At 40.3% G+C, this 26,351-nt stretch overlaps 1 protein-coding gene across 1 annotated transcript; it reads left to right on the forward strand.

Annotated features, from left to right (window-relative positions):
* Positions 1-375: 375 nt before the first annotated feature.
* LOC102307600 (sacsin-like) lies at positions 376-26,351 on the forward strand (the record flags this gene model as incomplete). The annotated part of the gene is given in 8 exon segments (XM_014332409.2): positions 376-519; positions 3,929-3,974; positions 4,738-4,825; positions 8,248-8,359; positions 20,586-20,732; positions 20,818-22,249; positions 24,576-24,664; positions 24,784-26,351. Coding segments are annotated over 7 exon segments (3,468 nt in total), but the record flags the coding sequence as incomplete, so codon positions are not given.

Raw genomic sequence — 26,351 nt, forward strand, 5'->3', positions numbered from 1 at the left:
GATGTCACGGTTGTTCTGTCCAACTTTTATAGTGCTCTGGTTTTAACTCGAGACTAATTAAACTACTCTGTATACACAAATTGATACAACTGAGTAAAATGAAGCGATGCCATTTTATATCAAAAGGGTCAAAGCTTTCCACTGCAGGCCTGCACAGCAGGGGCGGATCTAGAAGGGTGGCATGGGGTGGCAAGTGCCACCCTAAAATGATCCCTTGCCACCCCAAGTGCCACCCCAGTTTTGCATATGACAGTGTTGTTTATTAAAATAAGATAGCATTAACAGTTTGAGCGTAGTTACAGTCAACAGTGAATATAAATGCTAACACTGAAGATATTGGATAGTGTTCCCCCCCTGCACCATTAACAAATGGTTCAGCCCATAGCAGGGCTCGGCTTTTTTCTTGTTTTCAGTAGCAAGCATGCTTATGATTGTGCCAGAGCACATTTTGAACAACACCATGGGAATTTCGGATTTTACACAGGTGGTTGGATGTTACACTCTGGAAATGGAAGGAAGGTGAGTGTTGTTAACCCTCTGTGGTCCATGGACACGCTGCACCTCCAAATCACATGACTGATCTAAGCTGACATAAGCTGCAGCCACGCTGAGTCTCTATTTCAGCCCACATTGAAAGTTCGGACTTCAAAGTTTTTAAATTTTAATTACAGGCCAGTAAATCCAGAGTTGTGGTAATATATATAAGCCACGCTTTTTACTAAATACTGTTGTCACATTTTTGTGTGTGTGTGTGTTTTAAGCGTTTTCTAAGGAAAGCGCGAAAACAGTAAAGAAAGGAAAAAAAGCCACCTCTTTCCTATCGGTGGAAAAATGCACCATGTCGACCAATTTTTAAAAAAGTCAATATGTGGGATTTTGTTGTTTAGGAAGAGGGAAAAGTTTTGGGAGTCACTCCCAAAACTTTTCGGCAGCGAGACAGAGCGAGCGAGTGAGAGAGAGAGGGAAAGAGAGAGCGAGAGAGTTTTTAGATGTGGGAGATTTGTGACATTTAGTGTGGAGTGTATACTTAGTGTGTTGTGTTGTGTAGCTGTTCTGTTGTGTAGTCGTTTTGTGTGTCAGTGAGGGCACTAATGAATGTCACAAAGGCACATTTGCAACGTAAACACTGTCACTAAGTAGAAAACCAGCGGAGTGATACACCTGCTGTTGTCAGGCCTGCAGGTTTGTCCCTGTGCTGTTCTCTTCTGTCTTTTGGTGGGCAAACTTTTTTTTTTTTTACTGGCACACATCATTTGTGGGGCATCTTATTGCGAAACCTGATTGATCTCTCATTTTAGTTTTAGTAATATTTTTAAATGGTTGTACAAAATGAAAAAAAGGCAGGTGTATTGGCTGCATTTTTAGATAAATAGTTGTATATGTTTACAAAATGTACAATTTATATTTGCATTTCAAGTTATAAAAAATTACTCAACATGTCTGGGTTTTTTTTTACAGTAAAAAATACTACTAGGGTTTAAAGTTCTTTGTGTGATTTCAGATCAGTAATAGTACTATTAATAGTAATAGTAGTACTAATGCAGTATGTCAGTGAAAAAAAAACAACTAAATTCAGTTGAGGTGAAACTAATGATACCATACAAGGCAAGGGGAAAAAATAAAATGAAACAATTTGAGGGTGAACTACAAACGTAAACTCAAAATTAGTCAAAAATAGCCGGTTGTATTTCAGACCTCAGTGGGTTAATCCAACAAATCATGAAAAATTAGGTTAAAATTTTTGTTCATGACAGTGCAGATTTCTGACATTTTGTGTAATTTAAGCATGTAACAATTTGATTGTTTTATAACAAAAAACAGTGTAAAACTCAAGTTAGATGTGTGTTTGTAAATGAACCGCCCCATGTTGTGTAGCTTTCTGGATTTTATACTTATTGGGCTACATATTTATTTATTATACAGGCTATACAGTACATAACATCAAAACTCACATGTTTTATGTAACTAAAGTATGTAATTATGTGGGCTACAGACAATAATTAAGTTATAGACTATATTTATATGAAAAACATGTATACTTACTGCATTTGAATCATTTTAACCATATGTAACCACATGCATATGTGTTTGAAAAAAAAAAGCCTTGATTTTGCCACCCCATTTGATTTCTTTGCCACCCTAAGAAAATTTCTCTAGATCCGCCCCTGCTGCACAGGCATGTTTGCTGGGAATAGAAACCCCTTTTTAAATCAGCATGTTGTATGCATCCCATAGTATTTACGCTTTACCACACTTGTCGTGTCAGTTGTGTTATGAGCTAGTGTTTGTCTGTGGGAAGATGCGTACACTAGCCTATCAACTATAGTAAGCCGTGCTTCGTTTTAAACAATGCGGAGGACGTAAGCAGCATACAAACAACGATTTTCCCATACCCTTCCTAAGAAATGTGCTTGAATACAAGTACTTTTCGTGCGAATGCGGTAAAAACAATCTATTAACCAGAGCTAAATAACAGTAACATTTAATCGTTTTCCTTCAAGAAGGCGATGCAAACGGGCTGCAGCATCATCTAGCGAGCGACGGGACAACTGTCCTCAATGGGAAGTAGTGAGTTAACCTTACACACCTGAGAGCCAACGTGTAAATGGACGCTTTTTTTTCTTCTTCTTCTTTCTTTTAAGTTTCGTTTCTAAACGAAACTTGACTAGAACCGACGGGCGACACTGGCCACCAGCAGCCTTTATATAAAGCTGACGGATACAGTATCGCTATTTATTTGGAACATCTCTACCTTTCACTGCGATGACCGAGGTAATATGATTTTAATCTCTTAATGTCATCAGTAAAGTATTGCAGTTACCTACTCTGTGTAAGAGTAAACTGTAGTTGCCTATAAATTAGCTGCCTCAGGTGAGACAGCTAATTTATATTCAGTCCACGCAGTTATGACAATTCAAATCAAGGGAAAGGCACTGAAAAGGAAAACATTCACACAAGCACTTCTAAACACAAGTGCAAACTAATCTCCATTCACACGCCAATGAACGCATCGGAGGGCAACTTGGGGTTAGTATCTTGCCCAAGGATATTTAGCATGTAGACTGGGGAAGCTAAGGATCGAACCACCAACCTTCTAATCAGTAGCTGCTCTACCACCTGAGCCACAGCCACCCAAATAGGTGCTAATGGAAAAAGGATTAAATGAGGAGTAGATGTACTTGTGTATTAGTTTTGTTTTGTTTTATATTTTTACTAGTATTAGTAATAATATTTTAATGACATCAGTAAAGTATTGCAGTTACTTACTCTGTGTAATCCTAAAACTATATATGTCATCACCATATAGGTGACTCTTGAATGTGTGGCTTTCATGACACTGTGTGGATAAAAAAAACCTTTTTCCTTGTTCCTTGCCTTGTTCTTTAACATAATGAGTCATATATTTAATTGTTCTAGTCAGATGCTGGCTAATATTTAACCACGAATGGGTTGGTTTAGTAATGTGTAAATGGTGGTTGATATTTTATTGTTTTTGTGTGCTTCAGAAAGTTGGCTGTTAATCAGGGATAGTGCAGATATGTTTGCTTGAATCCATCCCATACAGTAGAAAAACTGGTTCCTAGGAAAGGAAATGAGGTGATTTTTTGAGCTATTTCCATATAAATACAAATATGCTTAAATGTGGACCTATTTTTTATTGTTTGTTAGCAGAAACCAGGTAATTTATGATACACTCAACACTCCCTTATCTGTACAGCTGATAGGATCCGTGTTTTCCCTTCAGGTTCAGTTAAGTTTCTTGGGCTTTGTGTTTTTCTTTGCATTTTATAGAAACAGTCATCTGTTTAAAGGGTTTTGCTTGTTTTATGCTAAATGACAGTTAATGTCAGCAACCGTTTTCAGTTTTAGTTTATTATGAGCAAATATAGTTTGTATAATGTGTCACAATACCCTGAATTTCTTACAGAAAACGACCCTGGAATGATGAGTGTAAAAGCAAAGAAGAAAGCTCGGTGAGCTGATTTGTTTTTACTTTAATGTTCTGTATACAGTACTTCCTACTGTATACAGAACAATAGAATATGCTGTTCTGGACTTCTGTAGGAAGTACAGTTCTTCTGTAGGAAGTACTGTAGAAAATACTGATTGATATTAAAATGATTTTGGCACTAATACCATTTTTGAGTTTGCTTGCTTCAAATTATGTATTAAATCCCTTACTGACAACTGACTAGTTTTCATTGTTTAAAAAAATAGGGCTTAATGCTTTTGCAACATTCCAAATGTTTTATCACCACTTAGTGTGAACTCGGTGTGGCTGCACTACCATGACTTTGACACAATTGTTTGGTGATGTAAAAGTGTCAGAAAAAAACTGATAAAAGGAAATTATAAGCACAGAGATTTAGGATTTGTTATGATAGTCTTTGAGTGCACATCTTTAGTTGTCTCATTGAATGAGTTCAATCATTTGTCACCAGATCCCTAAATTTTATACTAACTAATAGTATAAGATATAAAATTCATATTCATTCATATTCATAGTGCCATGTTCTTCCAATTTACATCAAGTAAGTGTCCCTTTTAAATTTAATAAAACTTACAGCTTCAAATAGTCAAATACACAATCTTGTCTAACATTAGCTCTTTCCTATTATCATTGTATCATAAGGATTCACTTTGTTTTGAGTTTTTTTTTTTTTGAGTTTCTTTCATTTCTTACTTAATGACTTAGTTTGTCACTTAATTTGTTACTGTTGCTGCTGCTTTGTTCAGGACTTCTTTCGGGGCTACAGCCCCGCCCTTCATTGACTACCTGAAAGATATTCTACGTCGATATCCAGATGGTGGACAAATTTTGAAGGTTGGTGTAATGCTCTGCCAAAAACTCATTATATAAATTACTTCATTAAGTACTTCATGGGGTTGCAAAAAGATTTCCAGTCCTTTAGAAATCTGTAGGAAACCAGCCCTTGGCCCTGACCTGCTGCTATTTTAATTCCCCACAGATGTTGGGCCGAGGAGGAGGAATAGCTACTATTTTTTAAAGTCATTTTAAATGTAAGCAGCTATCAACACTGTAATTCACCAGCTTTGAACTGGCTGCACACAACCAATGCACACAACACAACAACAGTGTTTATCAGCCTCCAAAATACAACAAGGACTTAGTGAATGACTTTGCTGACTTCTTGGCTGAATACATACATACAATATGATCGTGTTCTTATTGTTGGGGATTTTAATATTCATGTGTTTTGTCCTGATATGCCCATGGCAAAGGGCTTTTTAAAACTTATTGATTCTTTTAATCTGGTGCAATGTGTGACCGGTCGCACACATGAACGTGGACACTGTTAAATATCAGCACTTCACGGAGTTCTTTTGATTCCTCAGAGGCATCCGATGGAGGACAAAACACTGCTCAGTAGACCATTCAACACTTTTTTTCTCTTTCACAAAACTTCTAGAAGGGAGATGCATCCTGCATGACACGTTGCCGCGCATCTCAAAATGGTGGCGTGCCCCTAACAGTTTTATTACAGAAGCTCTCATTCTAGTCTAAACAACAGTGTCTCAGTAACTTTCCACTACAGATGGTCCCCTCTTATCTACTTTTTCCCAGGCAAGCGTGAGCGAGAGTCTACAGCTTTCTACTCCCCAAGGACACATGATCTAATGCCTTTATTTTTCAGAGCTGTGTCCACTTAATACTACACTATATAACTTCATTAATAAAAAGCATAGCATTATTGAAGCACTGCAAATTCCTACAACACACACTTGATCTTGTTTTATCTCATGACTTTTCTGTTTTTAACGTAAAGATTTGTGATGCTGTGTTTTCTGACCATAGTCCTGTGATGTTTGATGTGAAGTTTCTCTTGCCTGTGCCTCAGTTAAACCTTGCACTGTTGCTCGGCGGTGTCGCGTTTTTAACTCCTCCACTGCTGAGCAGTTTTCAACAGTTTTTAACCAGAACTGTAAAATCCTGGAGCTTTTATGCAGCCAGACTGAGGAGCTCATGGTTTTATTCCACCTGCCGGAATGCTATGGACACTGTGGCTCCATTAAAAACCAGGCAGCCTAAAGTTAAATCTGAGCCCTGGCTGAACGACATGACCACTACAAGTGTCATTCCAGATGCTAAAGCACTGTTGGCGTCAATATCAAAAAACTGTAAAAGATGCCAAAAAACACCCACTTATCTGGCATTATTCTGTCAAACTCTCACAACCCACGTGTTTTATTTAAAACCATTATCTCTGTTCTTAGTGCGCCACATACTATCAGCCCTCGTCTGCAGCCTGTGAATTTTTTTTACGCTTTTTTATTGAGATCTCCTCCACCGGGGCTCAAATCTCTCCTTTTGCTCATGACCCCTCAGTCTCTGCTTCCTGCACTTCTGTCTTTGACAGGTTTGAGCCGGTGACTCTGTCTGCTTTAAAGGAGACTGTTGGTCGTTTTAAGCCTGCAGGGTCTCCAAATGATGCTGTCCCTCCTCGACTCTTAAAGAGATTTACCAACAGTTGGACCTTTGGTTCTTGACCTGGTAAACCACAGTTTGAAATCAGGTGTAGTCCCAAAAGATTTTAAACATGCCGTAGTCATACCCTGATTAAAAAAACCTACTTTTGATCCTACAATTCTTGAAAATTACAGGCCTATGTCCAAACTACCTTTTCTTTCCAAAATTCTTGAAAAGATAGCTCACAGCCAATTAATGACATTCCTGGAAAAAAAAATGTTTTAGAGGTTTTTTAAGTGGTTTTAAACCCTTACATAGCACTGAATCAGCCCTTTGAAAAGTTTTTAATGACATATTTTTAGCTACTGACGCTGGGTTGTTCTTGCTTTTAGATTTGACAGCTGTGTTTGATACAGTGGATCATGCCATTTTACTCTTTCATTTGGAGCAGTGGGTGAACATTAGGAGCACAGCACTGAAGTGGTTCAGGTGTTACTTGGCGGGGCAAACTTTTTGTGTCAGTCTCTGCGACCATGTGTCGTCCTCCGCTCCTCTCTTGTGTGGTGTCCCACAGGGCTCAGGTCTACCCCCCCCCACACACACACTTTGTATCTGCTCCACTTTTATGCTGACAACTGTCAGATCTATGTCCCTCTAAAGAAAAAAGGCACATATTCCATACAGCCATTCTTCAGGTTCTTGATGACATTCAGGCTTGGATGTCTCTTAACTTTTTAAAATTCAATGACAAAAAGGCTGCGGTGACGGTATTTGGTAGCTCCACTGAGACCTGAGAGTCAAATAGGATAGAATAAACCTTTATTATCCCACGGATGAGAAACTTCGGCGTTACAGAGCTCTTACAGCAAGGGAAAATAAAATATAAAAGGAAGACACAAGGTGTTCCAATAACTGGCACTCGAAAGTTTGAGCACATTTCCCCTATTTTAGCTTCACTTCACTGGCTGCCCATTTCTTTTAGGAATAATTTTAAAATTCTTTTATTTGCTTTTAAAGCCCTCCATGGCCTAGCCCCATCTTATCTTTCTCAGCTTATACACCCACCCGTTCTCTCAGGTCAGCTGATCCACAGTTCCTGAATGTACCCTGAACTGAATGTAAACTTAGAGGAGATCGCGCTTTTGCTGTAATAGCTCCCAAACTGTGGAACGATCTCTCTTTAGAGATTAGACAGGCCTCTTCTTTGCCTGTTTTTAAATCACTTCTGAAAATCCATCTCTTCACCCTGGACTTTGACACCTTGTGAGATGTTGGTTTTAGTTTATTTTTATTTTAGTTGTGTTAGTTGATTCTATGCTGTTTTAATTGAATTTTTTTTTTGTATTATGTGTTTTATTTTTTGCTGTTTTATTTTATTCTATTGTTCTTAACCTATTTACTGTACAGCACTTTGGTCCTGTACTGGGTATTTTAAAGTGCTTTATAAATAAAGTTGGATTGGATTGCAATGGATTAACAAATAATGTGAAGTTAATGTGTAGGACACAACAGGAATGTTAACAGTGGAAACTGAAACTGATCTTCTCACTGTTGATAGTTTTATGTTAAAGCAGGAAACCTAAATGGCTAATTAAAACAGGGCTAGATCCCATTTAGATGAGCCACTTTCAGTGTTTGGTATGCTGGTTCACAGGAGAGATGGGGCACTTCTTGGAACAAAGCCATCATTCACGTCACCTTTCCTGCTACAATAAGTCAAAATAGCTGAGAAAAAGTGTGTCAGTTTTATATAATTATATAAGTACTAGCTTGCATTGGTTATTTTCTGTTAATAGTTGTTTTTATTTGTCAATCAGGAGCTGATTCAAAATGCAGATGATGCTCGAGCTACAGAAGTGGTATTTATCCATGATGAGAGAAGCTATGGGACTGAGAGCATTTGGACTGAAGAACTGGGAAAATATCAAGGTATTCATTGAATGACAATAAGAGTTTTTTTCAGAAAACATAAATTTCCAAAACATTTTTTATCTAAAAGAAATAATACAGAAAAAATAGAACCTAATAAACAGCCTCACATCAAAAAAGAGCTCTAGTTGTTAAGATGTTTTTGTTTGTTTTTAATTTAAACACTAAACACTGACAAAAGTGAAGTAAGCTAAAAGAGTTCAGCAAGCAACACATCATGCCAAAACCTAAAAAAAAAAAAAACCTCAAGAATATAAGAAACAAAATCAGTTATCTGTCGGACTGGAAATGGTTACAAAGCCATTTTTCAAGGCTTTGGGACTCCAGCAAACCATCCACAATTTTAAGAAAACTTGGAACAATGGTGACCCTTCCCAGTAATTGTTGGCCTACCAAATTTACTCCAAAAGTGCATCAACAACTCATCCAGGAGGTCACAAAAGACCTCAAAACAACATCTAAAGAACTGCAGGCTTCACTTGTTTCAGTTTTCATTAGTGTTTATGATTCAAAAATTAGAAAGAGACTGGGCAAAAATGTCTTTAATGGGGGAGAGTTCTAAGGAGAAAACCACTACTGACCAAAAAGAACACAAAGGCTCATCTCACATTTGCCAAAAAAAAAAAAATGTTAATAATTCCTAAGATTTTTGGGAAAATATTCTCTTGACTGACAAGACAAAAGCTGAACTGATTGGAAGCTGTGTGTCCCATTACATTTGGCATAAAACTAATACAATTTTTCATAAAATTGGACAACGATGCTACCAAGCTGTGGCAAGAGCTGGGCGCTGTCACGGACCACTGTCTCCACCTCACTACAGCAGCAGTACAAGTGGCGGGCAGAGCTTTCAGCATCCTCATCCTGCAGGAGAGGGCAAGATGGCTGAACTTGTCGGGGCTTTCGAACAGAGAAAGGAAAGAGTGTCCTGCAGCCAGCTCAGGCCATCTCTTTCATAGGAACAGCTCTAAGCTCCATTTTTTTTACTCTGTGGACAGAGTAAAAAAAATGCTATCACATGCCTGCATTTTTCAGGTGGGAAGATATCTCCCATTCAGAAGATGCCTGCAGATGCTGAGATTAATGGCATCTTCACTGGCAATCATCCCACTAGGCAGACTGCATATGAGGGAGTTTAAGCGATGGGTTGCATTACTAAGACTCAGTCGAAACCGCCACCACCCCCATATCAAAGTGACAGCATTGACAGCAGACTGCACTGCGGCACTCCACTGTTGGAGAAACCCCACATTTCTCACTCAGGGGGTGTCACCAAGGGCTGTCACAGCCAGGAAGGTGGTGACCACGGACGCGAGTCTCACAGGCGGGGGTGTCACTCACAAGGGCAGAGCAGTGAGCAGCAACTGGGACTCATGACAGGGGTGCTCACATCAACTGGCTAGAATTGCTAGCAGCATTTCTAGCACTGAGTCACTTTGTTCCCCTGTTAAGAAACCACCACGTTCTGATCAGCACAGACAACACCACTGTTGTGGCGTACATCAACAGACAGGTCCTTTTCACATGCTGGCTCGCAAACTGTTCATGTGGAGCAGCATCAATCTGTTGTCACTGAGAGCTACTCACATTCCAGGAGCTCTGAACTTGGAAGCAGATTTAATGTCCAGGGGGAACCTGCAGTACGGGGACTGGACCCTGCACCCAGGGGTGGTGACCCAAATCTGGACCAGCTTTGGCCAGCCACAGGTCGACCTGTTTGCCTTGAGGAAGAACGCTCAGTGTCCTCCATATTTCTCCCTGAGGGACTAGGAGGCTCCGCTAGGGCTAAATGCATTAGCTCGCGAATGGCCACATGCTCTGCTTTATGCGTTCCCTCCACTGGCTTTAATTTCTCCCACTCTAACCAGAGTGAGAGAGAGAAGGCTAACAATGATATTGATTGCCCCAAGGTGGATGAGGTCCCATTGGTTAGCGGAGATTATGCCCCTTTTGTGGAGCGAACTTTGGCCTCTCCCTATCAGACGAGACCTAGTCTCCCAAGCCAGGGAGGAGATTTTTCACTCTCACCCCCAGTGCCTCGCCCTGTGGGCTTGGCCTGTGAGAGGTTAAATTTTAGACCTCCCCAGGGTGTTATAACCACTATTCAGAGTGCTAGAGCCTCCTCCACAAGATCATTGTATGAGAACAAGTGGAGGGTATTTGAGGAGTGGTGTGGAAAGTCTCATGATCTCTCCTTTCAATGCTCTGTGACAACAATTCTCTCCTTTCTCTAGGAACTGTTAGATAAAGGAAAGGTCTTTTCCACAATTAAAGTATATCTAACAAACATTTCAGCCTGTCATGTGGGCTTCGTGGATGGCCCAGTGAGCCATCACCCGTAGGTCCACCATTTTATGAAAGGGGCATGACGACTCTATCCGGTGTCTAAACCTCTCGTCCCCACATGGTATTTATCCCTGGTGCTGGGGGCATTTTCACCATTTGAGGCACAAAGCCATGTGAAAATTCTGTCTTTGAAGACTACATTTCTCCTGGCTCTCGCATCTGTGAAGCGTGCCATTGATATTGATGCACTGTCAATACACAAACAGTGCATCTGACTCACGCAGGATAACTGTAGAGCACAGGTGTCGAAGTCCAGTCCTCAAGGGCAGGTGTCCTGCAGGGTTTAGATGGGTCCTTGATCCAACACAGCTGATTTAAAAGGCTAAATTACCTCCTCACCATGTCTTGAAGTTCTCCAGAGGCCTGGTAATGAACTAATCATGATCTGTCCTCACTAAGTGTTTTCCTCATGAACATAGACTCAGCTATACAGACAGCTAAACACTCTCCTAATTAAAATCCAAGGAACAGGCCGATGTGTTAAGTGGGATGATTTAATAAGGAAAAAGTGTGAAACTGTTGACAAAACCAGAAATAAACCAATAAAAATATTGCATCAATATACAATATAACACACACACCACAGTAAGTCACATATTCAAAAATATGAGCACAATATTTATCTGCTTAGTGAGTGCCTGAATGAAACATCAAATGAAATCACGCTCATGATCAAAATGTTAAAGAAACCACATGGCATATGTGCTAGCTTAACCTTACTAGCTTAGGTTATACACGCATTCAAATTAAATTCAAACTACAAACTATATTACGCTTTCACAACAAATAATAATGCACACAAGTCGTCTCAGTGATAACAAACAATTTTACTTACAGATTATGCCATTTATCAACTTGTGAAGGCATGGATGGCAACACAAAAAAAACACTAGAGGGCAAACTGCAGAACAGAAAATACCTAATGCCAGCATAAATCATTTGATTCAGATGTGTTAACCCAGGGTGCAGTGGCGGTCCTAGCCTGTTTGGCGCCCTGGGCGAACACTCCCTCTGCCCCCCCCGCTCAACCAAAACTGGTGCTACTACTTCCTGTCCTTGTTTCAGCGCCACAATGGAACCCTAAACATCTGGACTCACCTGGTGGCATTTTTAGTGTTGCTGATTAAATTGTGCCAGCTTACTGAGACTGTGGACTTTATCAGTGACCATCATTCGTGGCCCCTGCGCATCTTCATCCTGTCCTCTTCCTCTCCTCTTTACCTACCTACTCTGCATTCAGTGTTGTAGCTCACGTACTGGGAGGAAAGTCTGACCTTGCTCATTATTGCTTCTACTTTCTGGACTATGTAGGGGTAGCGCAGTATCAGTACGGCAGCGCTGTAGTCCACTTTTACAATGCTGTTGATGAAAGCGTCCATGGACTGGTGAGTGGTATCTTCATGCCCACTGCCACAATCCTCAGCTGCCTTTCATGTTTGGGATGCTGCTACGGCAAATACTGCAACCACAGCCTACCAACGTGGGTGCGTTAAGGATATAACATATTAAGGATTGTCCATTAACATAAAACTGTTGTCGGAACCATACTGAATTTCACCAGAGAAACATACACACAGACACACACATATATCATACAATGAGAATAGGACAAATCAACAATTGACAATGACTAATTAATATTGTGCTGAACACAGTCCAAAAGATTCAGTAAGCTACATCAGTGTCTACTGTTTACTATCATAGCCAAGTGACACTTCACTATCCCTACTAATTGATGTTATCTTGTTGTATCTCTGTTGTGGTCAGTGCTATCCTCTATGCCTTTACATGCTGGGGCAGCAGGCTGAGGGTCACAGATGCCAACAGACTATATGAACTGATCCACAAGGCCAGTTATGTTGTGGGGATGGAGCTGGACTCCGTTAGGATGGTGTATGAGAGGCAGATGTTGTCCAAGATAAAGACAATGTTAGATAATACCTCCCACCCACTCCATGACATGACATGCTGGCTAGTCACAGGAGCACGTTCAGTGAGAGACTGGGATTACCAAAAAGCACCACTGACCGACACAGGAAATCATTCCTGCCCGTGACCATCTCCCTGTACAACTCCTCCATCTAAAACACTGTGAACACTGCAATAGTTACATCCTTTCTACACATGCTCTTTTCTACTCTGGAATATTCTTGTCAATTTTCTTGATATTTATTTATAATCCCCTCTGTTAATCCTTGATATTTATAATTGAGTGACCTGTATATATTAGTGCTATTTCTTAAATGTGTAAAATCTGTAACATAATGTATTGTTTGGAGTTTAGTCTGTTACTGTTACTTTTTTTTTTTTACTATTTCTTCTTGGAGCAACTGTAACCCACATAATTTCCTTAGGGATTAATAAAGTATTCTGATTCTGATTCTGATTGTTTCAGAATAAACGACCTGCCTTTATCCAGTGACACATCTGCTTACCTGTATCTTTTGCTCGTTTCTCCTCCTCTTCTTTTCTCTTTTTTCTAAACTGAGGACCTGATGGCTTTGAACTTTTACTTGTCCATCTTCCATTGGTTTTAATTTTGCACTCCAGTATGAACACCCATCCCCCAACCCGAGGATCACCACAACATAACCTAATAGACCTACACCTTAGTTCACAGATTCACTTTGTCTAAGGTGTATTTCTGGGATTTCGCACAACCCAGGATTCAGATCATGAATACATAATGGGCTTGGATTTACAACATTATGAATGAAATGTGCTCTATTTGGAAGAAGCAGGCTCCCCTCCCCTTTCGACAGGTTGTGTGTGAGACATTAAATCATCAATCTGTAAAATAAAAATTTTAAATTGTTATTGATCCCTTTACCCCGAGTCCTAAAGTGTATATTTATTTTCTTACTCTACTATATTTATTGTTCATTTATTTGCACTGTTGTAACTGGAGCCTCGTCGTCTCGTCTCTCTATATACTGGACTGTATGTAGCGGAGATGACAATAAAGTTTACTTTGACTTCAGCAGCGAGCAGGTGCACCGAGGGCTCTCGCGCTCACTTTTCGCATACAGAATTTCGAAAAAACTTTGGTGCAAATTATAACTCTGTATCATGTCTGGTGTTTTCGTGTTTATTGGTTTGTTTCTATTTTGTTTTATTTTGCGAGTTGGTTATTAGATGCTGCTCCAGCCAGCCAGAGAATCCCCAGCCACCCCGCCCTCTCCTCCCTGTGCCGCAAGCAGCAGGCGCACCTCGCAAACGAGGGCGCCCTTACTCCCAGCAAATGGGCGCTAGAAAACCGATTGGTGCCTATGAAATTCCCAATATGCACTGGCTGACGTCGGGGCAGCATGAGTACGAGCAATTTTTTATTTTTTTTTGCCAATGTCCGTGATGCCGCCCCCCACCACGATGCCGCCCCGGGCAACCGCCCGTGTCGCCCGTATCAAAAACTGCTACTGCCAGGGTGATATCTAAAACCTGCAGGACACCGGCCCTCAAGGCCTGGAGTTCGACACCCCTGCTCCAGTGGCGTGTCTAGAAAATTTTTGTTGGGGCCAGGTAGGGGCACAGATTTGGAGAAGGGTGGCAGATGTAATTGGCAGATAATGTTAAAAAAAAAATCTACCAACCGTTAACCATAATTCAATAACCCTATAAACCTAATAACCGAATGCGCTTTTAACTCTTATTAGAATGAGATTTTAACCACTACGGTGCAAAGTTTTTAGATACTGCGTTGATAAAGTACAAGAGATACAATCAGTGCTCTGTCAGTGTTTATTATTATGTTAACTTTATCTGCCTATTTAAAAAAGGCAGATTAAACAAAGAAGATAATCTTCTCACAAACTGGTGTTTGATTTTGAAACAGGAAAAAAGTGGGGAAACAACTGAAAAGACTAACATTTGAATGAAACCTGAAAGCAAGTAAATACTTTCTATGCTGCCTTATGGTAAACTTTGGTAATATTGATAAAGAACAACACTGGCTGATGATGAAATATTGTTACTCTATTACATTGCCAGTTTAACCGAACAGGGCTGGACTGGGACAAAAAATCGGCATTACACAGAGGCTCGGCCCACCGGTATTGAAAAGCCATAAAGCCTTTGAATGAAAACAAAGCTGTTGTGACATGATGTAACTGTCTTTGTTGAATATATGTATGATTTCTATACATTTTACGTCAGATAAAAACTTTGGTTCAAGATTCAGATAATTATTTTTAAAAGCTAGACATTTTAAATGAAATAAGAAAGAAGATTTCTTTGTGCCCCCCTCTTCCCTGTTAATGCCCTACCTGCCCCCTGGCAACACTTTGCTAGACCCGCCCCTGCACAGTTACCAGCTGTCAGCTACCTTAAAAAAGGATCCTGGTGTTATTTGTCTCTCAGAAACAGTTCATAACTTCCCTTCAACTCATCCATGTCACCTAAAAGGTAAACCTGTTTCTCCATCACCTGTTCAGCTCTGATGATTCAGTAAGGACATCTCCTGGTTTCATCTTCATGTTTCCCTCTCACCACATATACCAAACCGAATCATGACCAGCAGCTTTTACAGCTGTGGCTCCAGCAAACATCAGCTGATACTAGAGAATATTAATAAATTCTAACAACAGCTGATCAAGCTTAAACGTGCTGCTGTTGTTTAGCGCGACATCCGCTGGTTTCCTCTTTCTGGCGCAAAGTGGCGATAAACAAACAAGAGAGAAAAGCCGATCAGCTGATCATTGATCAGTTTCATGATTGAAGTAGAGAACAGGAGAGGGAGGGGAGAGAATGAGAGAGAAGAGGCAGCTGTGCAGCAAAGACACAGAATAACTCCAGCTTTGTGTTTTTTTCATTTAGCGAAGTCGGGACAAACTGCCTTTTCACTCAATACGAAACGCGTAATATTTTCTCTGAATGAGGACCATTCCTTTTTAAGGACGTTGGAACAACTACTATATGACATAATTAATAAAGTTCACTATCAATAACATCATCAGCACCCACCCAGACTGTATAGAAACTCCTCATGCTAGCTAGACGCAACGATTACTGTAACTGACTGTAAAAAGTCAGCACAACGAAAATAAACTCCACCTAAACTTGGTTTATATCTGACCCAGATAGACTGCAGGTCATAACTTCTTACCTGAAGTTCAGTTCACCTGACACTCGGACCGGCGGCCGCCTCGGGTCTCTCCTCCTCCTGCCTCCCCTTCCCTCATCCACCTGCTGGCCTCTGTGGAAGCTCCGCCATAGCCACCACCAAACAACTGAGTTATTTTTACACATCGACCAGCATCTGGCCAATCCACCACCTCTCATCATGCTTCAAAATTCGACGGTTGCAATAATTCTTTAAGTGTTATTTTTTCCTTGGTATTCTAATTTTACCGAAGTTTACTAAACTCAACAAACTTAATGGCTGGACACGCCACTGCCCTGCTCTAGAGTCACACTCAGGCCAAATCTGGCCTTTTGTGCTCAAAAATCCTTATCTCCAATGCACTCCATTGCAGCTAGAAGCTTTTGACCCCCTTCTTTTCTCCTCTCCTGAAGAGGAGCGCCTACATGTCCACTTAGGGCAGGGGTCTGCAACTTTTAACACCCAAAGAGCCACTTGGACCCGGTTTCCACGCAAAAGAGCCGCAAATACTTTTTGAAATCTAAAATGAAGATAACACTGTATATATTGTTTTTTACCTTTATGCTTTGTGCGAACATCTAAAGTAAGTAAGTAAAGTTTATTTATTAAGCGCTTTTCACAGACAGGCAGTCACAAAGCGCTGTACACAAATATTAAAATAAACAATACAATCAATAGACATTATACACAATGTAAAAGATCAAATGTAAATAATGTAAAGAATATAAAATACGTAGATCAACAAAAGGCTTGTTTGAACAGAAAGGTTTTTAACTGCTTTTTAAAAGAATCCACAGAGCAACTAAGGTGTGTTGCTTATGGAATCCATGAAGTGCTACAGAGAAAATTACATTTTATTTATTATTAACACATTTTGAACTCTTAAAGAAATATAACAAAAGGAAAGACACCCAGCTGAACTAAAATGATCCATGTAGCAAACAAAAACTGTTGTGAGCCGCCACCCTTTTTAAAAAAAAGTAATTGGAAAAAAAGCACTTAAAAAAAAAAAAGATATTTGCAAAATTCTGCCTAAATATGTGTTTTACCTGGTTAATGTGTGTGCCGGGGCGTGGTCTGCAGTGCCGCTGCATGGGAGTCAGACGCACCTGAGCGGCACCCGCAATCGCGCCTCGCCGCCTTAAAGCCTGTTCTCTCTGCTGTTGTGTTGTCGGGCTGTGAGCTGAAAAGCTACAGCCGGCTTTATGCGTACAGCAACCGTGTGTGAAAAGTGGTCAATAAAGAGATGCTGAAAAGCATGTTCATGCAAACATCGTCGGGTCTGCCGTGATATGTTTACAATGAGACTTCTGGTCCCAAACCTCGGCGCACAGCGTCTGCAAATCGGGGCTTTCATCTTTGCGCAGGACTGTAAGCTGTCATCTGTGAGGCGGGAGCAGTGTTTGTTTTTAACATAGTTCACGGTGGAGAACAGCTGCCGACATAATGTGGATCCGAAGATCCATAATTGGCCTATCTGGGGTTGAAAGTCTTGATAAATGCACGGGTACACCGCGTTCCGCGAGCGATGAAAAAAATAATAAGATATCATTTTATTTTTATATTTCAAAATCACAATAATCTTCCAATTTAGAACTACAAGTAAAAAAAAAAGAACTAAACACAAATAAAATGCACTTCAGCGAGATACTTCTTCTATTTTCCCAAGCCACCCAGAGCCGCAAAATAAGGACTAAAGAGCCGCATGTGGCTCCGGAGCCGCGGGTTGCCGACCCCTGACTTAGGGCCTTATGTACCTATCTTCGTCTAATGTTAAATTAATTTGATGATCTGTAGCATGTATTTGTGACTAATATGAAAAAAAACTAAGAAATCAGGAAGGGGGCAAATACTTCTACACAACATGCCAGAAATATAGGGCAGTTCTAGATTTGCTGTAGGTGTAAATCTGAATGGTCCTGTGCCCTGTAGCCCTGCAATCCGGTCTTTAAGTCTGACGTCACTAGCCGTGTCTGGACTCAAACTCAGGTCGCTAAGTCAAACAATCACTGGCATCTTTGTCTAAAGTCTTTCATCTGTAATAAAATGATCAGCATTCTGCTCTACTAGGTGTAACAATTGAGTTTAACATCCAGGCATCCATGAAAACGGAATTTATGACATTTAACGGAGTTAGAAATTAGCAGGAAGTTAGCTCGCTAGCTTCCATCTAAATACAATATAGCATGTCCTGACTGCGGGGTTTTGGAAACAAATTAAAACGTACAGCTCTGTCTATCACTTCCAGCATAAATGAAGACAGAAAACTAAACAGCAGTGACGTTTGTAGGGTTACTGAAGTTGGCTAGCTGGTATATAATGATGTGCTACGTGACCGCTAGCGACACAGCTATGTTAGCATAATATAAACAAGCTAACTTTTTTTCCACTCGATAAAAGTTAACGTGAGTGTTCTCGGTGGTCAGGAACAAATGTAATCGCATGGCAGGATGCTGTAAAAGGACCAAACTTCAGCCAAGGAGAACAACTGAGATAATCCATCCACAATACGAGGTTAGTCATTCATATACTGCTGCATGGGCTGGGCTGTAGTTACATCCTAAGGTTTAAATACTGAGCTAAATTACTGGATCGGATATCGGCGAAGAAATAAAAAATGTAATCCGATCCATTAAATATCAAAAAAGCACCTCACAAAACTTGCACACGGCGTAACTCGGCTCATAACCGTAGCACGTCGCGCAGTTGCTCACGTGATAGAGCGGCTGTGTGTATTTGTGCCTCGCTACCAAACCAGCATTTCATCTCCGAGAAAGTGATCCCAGAGAGAAGTAAAGCAAGTGTGTAAGTTCATCTCTGAATGTTGTAAAGCATTCCCAGTTAAGCTTAACAACCTGATATATGGAGCGACTGTCCTCTCTCCCTCTCTGCGTGCTACTTCAATCTGAAACTGCTAATGATCAGCTGATCGGCTTTTCTGTCGCGAGTCCGTCTCTCTTCTTTGTTTTTGGTCCACACTTGCACCAGAAAGAGGAAACCAGCAGGCGAACAACAGCAGCACGTTTAAGCTTGATAAGCTGTTGTTAGAATTTATTTAATATTACTTTCTACACCAGGATCTTTTTCTACGTAGCTGACGGCTGTAACTGTGCAGGGGCGGATCTAGCAAAGTTTAGCCAGGGGGGCCGATAGGGCATTGAACAGGGAAAAGGGGGCACAAAGACATACTTTTCTTTCTTATTCTCATTTAAAATTCTGCTTTTAATAAATAATTATCTGAATCTTACACCCAAAGTTTTAATCTATGTAAAATGTATAGAACATCCATCCATCCATCCATCCATTCGCTTCCGCTTATCCTTTCAGGGTCGCGGGGGGCGCTGGAGCCTATCCCAGCTGTCATAGGGCGAGAGGCGGGGTACACCCTGGACAGGTCGCCAGTCTGTCGCAGGGCCAACACACAGGGACAGACAACCATTCACGCTCACATTCACTCACACATTCACAATTTTGGATTTCAATAGAAGTCCATTACTGTATATAGTAACTGTTAAGTCTAATATACCCTAGTAAGCTATAGTACTTTTTCCTTTGGGAAGGTACCATCTGTGCAGTCTGCAATTCTGTTGAAGAAAGATGTTGAATCTATTTAATTATTCTTGAAAAATAATTGATTTCTGTGCATTTTTTTTTCACCCTGCATCAAATTAAAGTTGATTACGTCGATTAAGCATCATGAGGTGGAGGGTGGTTCCCTATTTTTATTTTTTTTGCTGGGAGTTTGCAACCCTATTAGTTAGGTTGCTTAATATTTCTGCTAAGTACTCTTTAAAATACCAGAATAGGGAGGATGGAGTAGGTTTAAGTTTATTAGATTGATCAGTGTTGCTGAACTATGAAATATTTTGGGTGCAGTGTATTTTTTACATACAGGTATAACAGAATAGCTTTAGTGTTGTTGTTTATTTAAACTTGAGTATGAACTTATACAAAATGCAGCAAGATATTAAAAAACATTTTATTGATTAAAAAACACACTTAAATAAATGATTAGCGGTAATAAAAGCCGAGGGAGGTCAACAGTGATCACTGACTGTTTTAGGAGCTTTTTGAGATTAAATAGAAAAAAATACAAAACATTAAACATGTTAACAACACAAAAGCCATATTAAACGCAGACTACTTTAGGCCCAGAAGCAGGATTCGTCACGTCATCACTTAAAGACCGGATAGCCTGGTGACCTTGCCTCTGTTAGACTTTCTTTTTCTTAAGTTCCAGATTATCATAAATATGTTAGAGGGAGTTTTTTGGGGAAGATCAACAAGCTTGTTATTAGAGTCTGATGGTAGAAAATATAAAAGATGTGGTGCCACACATTGGTTTGTAGACCACTGTCCTCATTTATTTTTCATGTCCTTTCAAAAACAAGAGGTCTTGGGTTTGAATCTGGCCTGGGGCCCTTCCTTGTGAAGCTTTTATATTTCTCCATGTCTGTGTGGGTTCTTTTCAGTTCAAAGGTTGATGCATGCTTATTAGGTTATTAGGTAGTGGATCTCAGGTTTCTTATATTCAGTCATGTTGCAACTTAATCATAATATGCAGACTAAGACAGCAGATGCAAGTCCACGTTAGCATTGCAACTAGTTGCATTTACACCAGACTGTGGCCACGATGTTCAACAGAAATTCAAACATTCCCAACAGCATTGCATTGACACCAGCCTTTCTGTTAGAATATTCTCGGTTAGAGATCAAAATATCATATGAAGAGGATGTATCAGCCTTAAGCATGAGTCATGAGCATGTTGTGTTTTTCCAAAGGTCCTGCTCTCTATGCCTACAACAATGCTGCATTTACTGTTGAAGACTGGCAAGGAATTCAGATGGCTGGAAGGAGTGTGAAGCGTGATGACCCAAGCAAAGTTGGGAGGTTTGGAATCGGCTTCAACTCTGTTTACCACATAACAGGTGAAACTATCTATAATTATCACAGTTAGTATGAGAAGTATTTTATAACAACATGAACTGGAACATATACTTTCTTTGTTCACAGATGTGCCAAGTATATTGAGTTCAGAGCATCTTGGCATGATGGATCCCCAAGAAAAAGTATTTGGAGAGAGAAATGGAGGGTTTCGGTGGTCTTTGGATGATTCTGAAGACCAAGAAGTTCTGCTGAATATGCATGATCAGTTTCAACCATTTAGAGATATAGTCTCACTTGTATGTGAACATGGATGGTCAAAAGTTGTCATGGAGGATCAGCACTTCAGTGGGACAATTTTTAGATTTCCTTTACGCAATGAAGCATCAGAAATTTCTGATAATCTGTATGACTCAGATAAAGTGGTTGAGCTTTTTGATAGCTTCATTGCAGATGCAGATTTGAGCCTCCTCTTCTTGAAAAATGTCACCTCCGTGTCCTTGTTACATATTAGTGAAGATGGAGCTGTTAACACCAGACTTGAAGTGAAATCCTCAGTCCCCACAGATGGTGTTTTGGAGCCAGAAGAGGAGTCAGTCATTGAGGGTCTAACAAGGTTCAAAGTTATAACTGTGAGTTCAAAAGACCAAAAAGAGACAAAGTGGCTTCTGACAACATGTACCATGAAAGAGGGCGTTGTAGAAGATCTTGATTTGCTTACAAAGAAGTTGAGCTTTTTACCTCAAGTTGACCTGGCATTCCCCTGTGGTGAGAAGAGAGACTGTAGCCAGAGCAGACTGAGCTGCTTTCTCCCCCTTCCAAACAATGAATCCAATAAGACAGGACTCCCAGTTTATGTCAATGCATGCTTTGGCCTCACAGACAATAGAAGACACATCAAATGGCAAGAGGAAGACCAGAGACATGATGAACATGCTTTGTGGAATGAAATGCTGATGAAGAAGGTGTTTCCACAAGCATACATCAAGATCATTCAAGATGCCATTAAACTTGCCCAAAACTCTATCCTCCCTGTTTCCTCTGTGTACAATCTGTGGCCAGATCTCACTCAGATACAACACAAAGAAAAATGGCATGCTCTCACTCTGGATGTTTTTCATCACTTATTCAGACAGAATGTGGCCATCCTCTCTCTTGCTAAAGATGAAAGACAGTTTATCTCTCCATCAGAAGCTGTTTTCCCCTGCAATGGCCCAACAAGCACCAACATATTGTCTGCCATTAAAAGGGCTTTAGTGTCATGTGGAGAAAATCTTGTCACTTTACCAGCTAGTGTTGCAATGGTTATAAATGAGGCCTACCCAAACCCTGCTACCCTAAAACATGTTACTCCAGCATTCCTCAGGGCCATTCTCCACAGGACCGGTGTGGATAACATCACCAAAGATGACAATCTCAGTCTTTTGGAGTACATTTTGGGTGATGAACAATACAAAGAACTTGAGGGTCTTCAGCTCCTTCCACTCAGTGATGGCTCTTTCAGATATTTCTCATACAGAGAGGAAGACACTGCTTTGATTGACAGCCATGAATTTCCAAGGTAGGGTTCCAAGGTATTGATACATCTATCAATATTTAAAATAAATGTTATATTCATTATGACTAAAGTTGTCATCTTATGTTTTATTTGGTTTGATTGCTGTTGCTTTAAATTTTGTTGCATACAGGAAAAACTAAGCACTCTTACTGTCACTACAGAGAATACTGTCACATTTGATTTGTGACTGAATATTTAGAAAGTGGCTGTCAATTTATCAACATCCCAAAAGATCTGATTTACCTTCTGACCCAGTGGTTTGAGTTTTCGTACATTTTTGATTATTCTGTCTTATTTTTGAGTTCACTTGCAATCTATGGTTCCTAGGTTATTTTGTTCACTATGGTTTATTAGATTTCCCCTTGTGTCTTTGCCCTCTGTCTCCCTCTGTGCATCTGTGTCTATTTAGTTGTGTGAGTCCTTGTGTCTTGTTTCCCCTCCTTGTGTTTTATTCCATCATGTGTTATCCTTAGCATTTCCCAGTTTAGTTTTGTATTGCTTATCCATTCAGCAAATAAAGCTGTTTTTTTGTTGGTTTTTTTCGTTTACATCCTGTCTCCGAGAGTTTGCATTTGGGTCCTTTTCCTGCCTGTAAACAGCCAGTTCATGACAGTGAATGTTGTACTACCACCATTAGATGGTAGAAAGATGCACTGGGCTTATCAGATTTCCAAGAATGTTCCTATACCAAATGGCTCCTTACAAAGTTGCTCAACATATGTCATTACTTTTGTTTTTGTTATATTGTCTGCGAAAGTTCTCGATCATCTAGGTCATCATAGTCTAAAGAGCTTGGAAAGAAAAGCATCTGGACTTAAGTTTCTTGAAGACATTTCTGTCAAGGCTGAGCAGCCGGTGTGTTTGAGGTGTGGACCCAAAAGCAGACATGGGAGAGAAGAACTGAAGTTTGACAAAAAACTGGTTGTTTATTTGGGCTGAATACCAAAACAGAAAAGCAAGGCAAGGGCGAAACTAAACTATGGAGGGACACGCAAGCTTGACACAAGAGACAGAGAGGGGGCAAGAAAGGGAGAGGGACACAGAGGAGAGAGAAACAAGGGGAACCTACATAGACAAGGAGATAACACATGACAAACAGAAAAAGACTCATAAACAAGGAGACATGGACAATAACATAAACTCGACTAAACTTCAACTAAGACGAACTAATAAAACACCAGAACTTAACATTATCTCATAAGTAATCAAAAATACAAAATAACTCAAAATGCTAGGTCACAGACCCAGCACCCTGACAGTTTCACCTCTTATCTTAGAAGCTTCTTCGGTTCTAAGAGAAATTGCTGGAGAGTCTAAGATTTTAAGCCCTATGGGGGTGTCCCCAAGAGGGTCATGGACCCCTTGTTAATAGACAGTTGGTGTCGTAAGCCACTGCCTCTGTTCAAAGATAAATGAGACCTACACAGTCATTCACAGTGGACATAGATGGCTTCTTTTACTCCTCTTTCAAACCATCTGTCATCTCGGTCCAAAATGTGAACATTGGTGTAGTGGCGAATTTCTGTGCCAAACCTTGAAAAAATAATTCTTCCACTTCTTAATGTGAGCTATTCAAGTTTATTTTCTGACTTGTACATAGAAACAAATCACAATGTCACGGTCAAAAAACTATTTGCTGCTACAGCACACATTTCCACGTCCACTTCCATTCTAACCTGCTACCACACATGCGCCGTACAATGTTCATCTTAGCCGAAAAAATGTAAACACACTGCATATATTCCCTGATAACATTTTATACAAATCAAACATGTGACATAATAACTGAAACAGTACCAAAAATATTTTTCTATGGATTGGCTCTAACAATTGGCATCCTCGAAGGACTGACCCTTGTCCTTTAGACTCAGATGAACAACTGAGTGGACAAGACTTAGCTTTTAATCTGCAACTGTCTATCTGGCAGCTGTCTGCCATCTATAATCCAGTTTCGAGATCCCTTCCCAGATGCCTTAACGCCCACTCACATCCTGGGTCATTTGACCTCAGTAAATCATATGATAGGGTGGGGCTAGTTTTCACAATGGGTTCACCCAAAACCTTGGCTGGTTGTGACCCAAACCTGTTTTCACACCTTGGCTCGTGTGATTAGGCAGAGGATCAATAGCGGGTCTATGACCCTCTTGCAGACACTCCCATAGGGCTTTACTTGGGAGCTCTTCACCAAATGCTCTTAGAACTGAAGAAGCTTCTTCTCGGATGAGAGGTGAAACATCTTCAAGAAACTTAAAGAAGTACAAACGCTTTTCTTTCCAAGCTCTTTAGACTTTTTGTTACATTGCATTAACAAACTTATCTTCTTTTGCAGAATCTTGCTGCCATTCTGCAATCACCTCTTTATCCCACACAATCTCACTCCTGTCTGCAGTACCCATCTAATACAACTAGCCAGAAGAAGTAAGTCAAAGTAATTTGATAGAACGCAGTAACCTCAGAATCATTTGCATGTGCCATCTACACATTTTATCACAGCACAGAAATTAAAATCTCTCTTTATTTTATAATCTGTTCTTTAGGTTTCTTCAGGGTCATCAGTATTGATGCATCCCATGTAGCTGAATATGCAAGACGATATTTGCCACCAGACTGGAAACAGACAGGGAAGAACCTTGTTGCATGGGAAAACAGCAACAGTCAGCATCCACCTTTAGATTGGTTTCAAGAATTCTGGAGGTTTCTCAACAGTCATTTTAATGAGTTAAGTCCTTTCACTGACATACCTCTAATACCAGTTAGTCCTCTGTCTCACAGTCAAACTGTATCAGTAGCAAAACTACAGCAGGACACAACTCTGATCTTTCAGAAAAACAAGCATTTGAGTTTGCCAGACCGAATAGCTCAGTTGGTGAACAAAGTTGGTGGCACAGTGGTGAGAGGAAATGAGTGGCTCAAGCATGAAGACCTTGACTCATATGTGCTGTGCCCATCTCCAAGGAGTGTTTTGAAGGTCTTGATTAATTTAGATTTCCAACATCTCTTGACAGAGCTCACATCTGCCTCTCACACAGCACGCAACGAACTGAAAGATTATCTCTCTTATCTGGATTCTCTCTCAAAAACAGAGAAAGATTTTCTATTGAAGTTGCCTTTGTTTCAAACCATGAAAGGATTCAGTGTTGCAGCTCAATCGAAACAAGCTCTGCTTCTGATCTCAGGCCTAACAGTACCAACAGAGCTCCCTGTGCCTGATTCCATAATCCAGTGTTCTACTGAGACTGACCGCAGACTGTTACAGCTGCTCAAAGTTCATCTCTTGGACACCGCCGAAGCAGCCAATGTTCTTGTTGACAGCATAAGGAAAGGGAATTGTAGCAATGACGAAACTAAAAAAACAATGACTTGGGTTTTACAGCATGGTAAGGTGCTTTTCTCACAAAACGAATCCCTGAAATGTAGCTGTAAGGACTTGAGCTTCATTGAGGTGAATGGACAGCTGAAAAAGGCATCTGACTTTTTTGATCCAAGAGTTCAGACTTTTAAAGTCATCTTTGAGTCAGACTTCTTTCCACCGCCTTCATACACTCATTCACTGCAGATGCTGGAAAGCTTAACAGAAATCGGATTACTGAATAAAGAGATAGATGTCTCACCTGAACATTTGCTACATGCTGCCACGTTGACTGACAAACTGTGCATGAACTCACAGACTGAGGCTCTGAGAAGAGCTCAGGTTCTGTTGGAAATGTTGGAAAGTAATGATCTACTGACAAAGTTTTCTCACAAACAACTTCATTGCCTCAAAATGCTTAAATGGATCCCATGTGAACAACCTGGAAGTAACCAACAATTCAGTGATAAATCTCAGAAGTATTGTTTGTTTTGCCCAAATGAAATAAGACATTCTGTGTATAAGGACATTGTTGGACATGTAATGCCACTAACAGGGAAGCTCAGTGACAGAGTTAGCAACAGACTTGGTCTCAAAGACCTACCACCATCTGAAAAAGTGATTGAAAATCTGTCAGTCTTGAAATCAAAAGCACTGGAAATGGTTAATCCTGACACAGATGTAGACTTCAAAAGACAGCTGCACAGCATTTACAAACACATGCAAGACAATGTCTCTGTATTTGTTACAATGATG

The sequence above is a fragment of the Haplochromis burtoni genome, unplaced genomic scaffold (assembly GCF_018398535.1).
Source record: "Haplochromis burtoni strain Fernald_Lab_line unplaced genomic scaffold, NCSU_Asbu1 Contig_29, whole genome shotgun sequence".
In the NCBI taxonomy this organism is placed as follows: Eukaryota; Metazoa; Chordata; class Actinopteri; order Cichliformes; family Cichlidae; genus Haplochromis; species Haplochromis burtoni.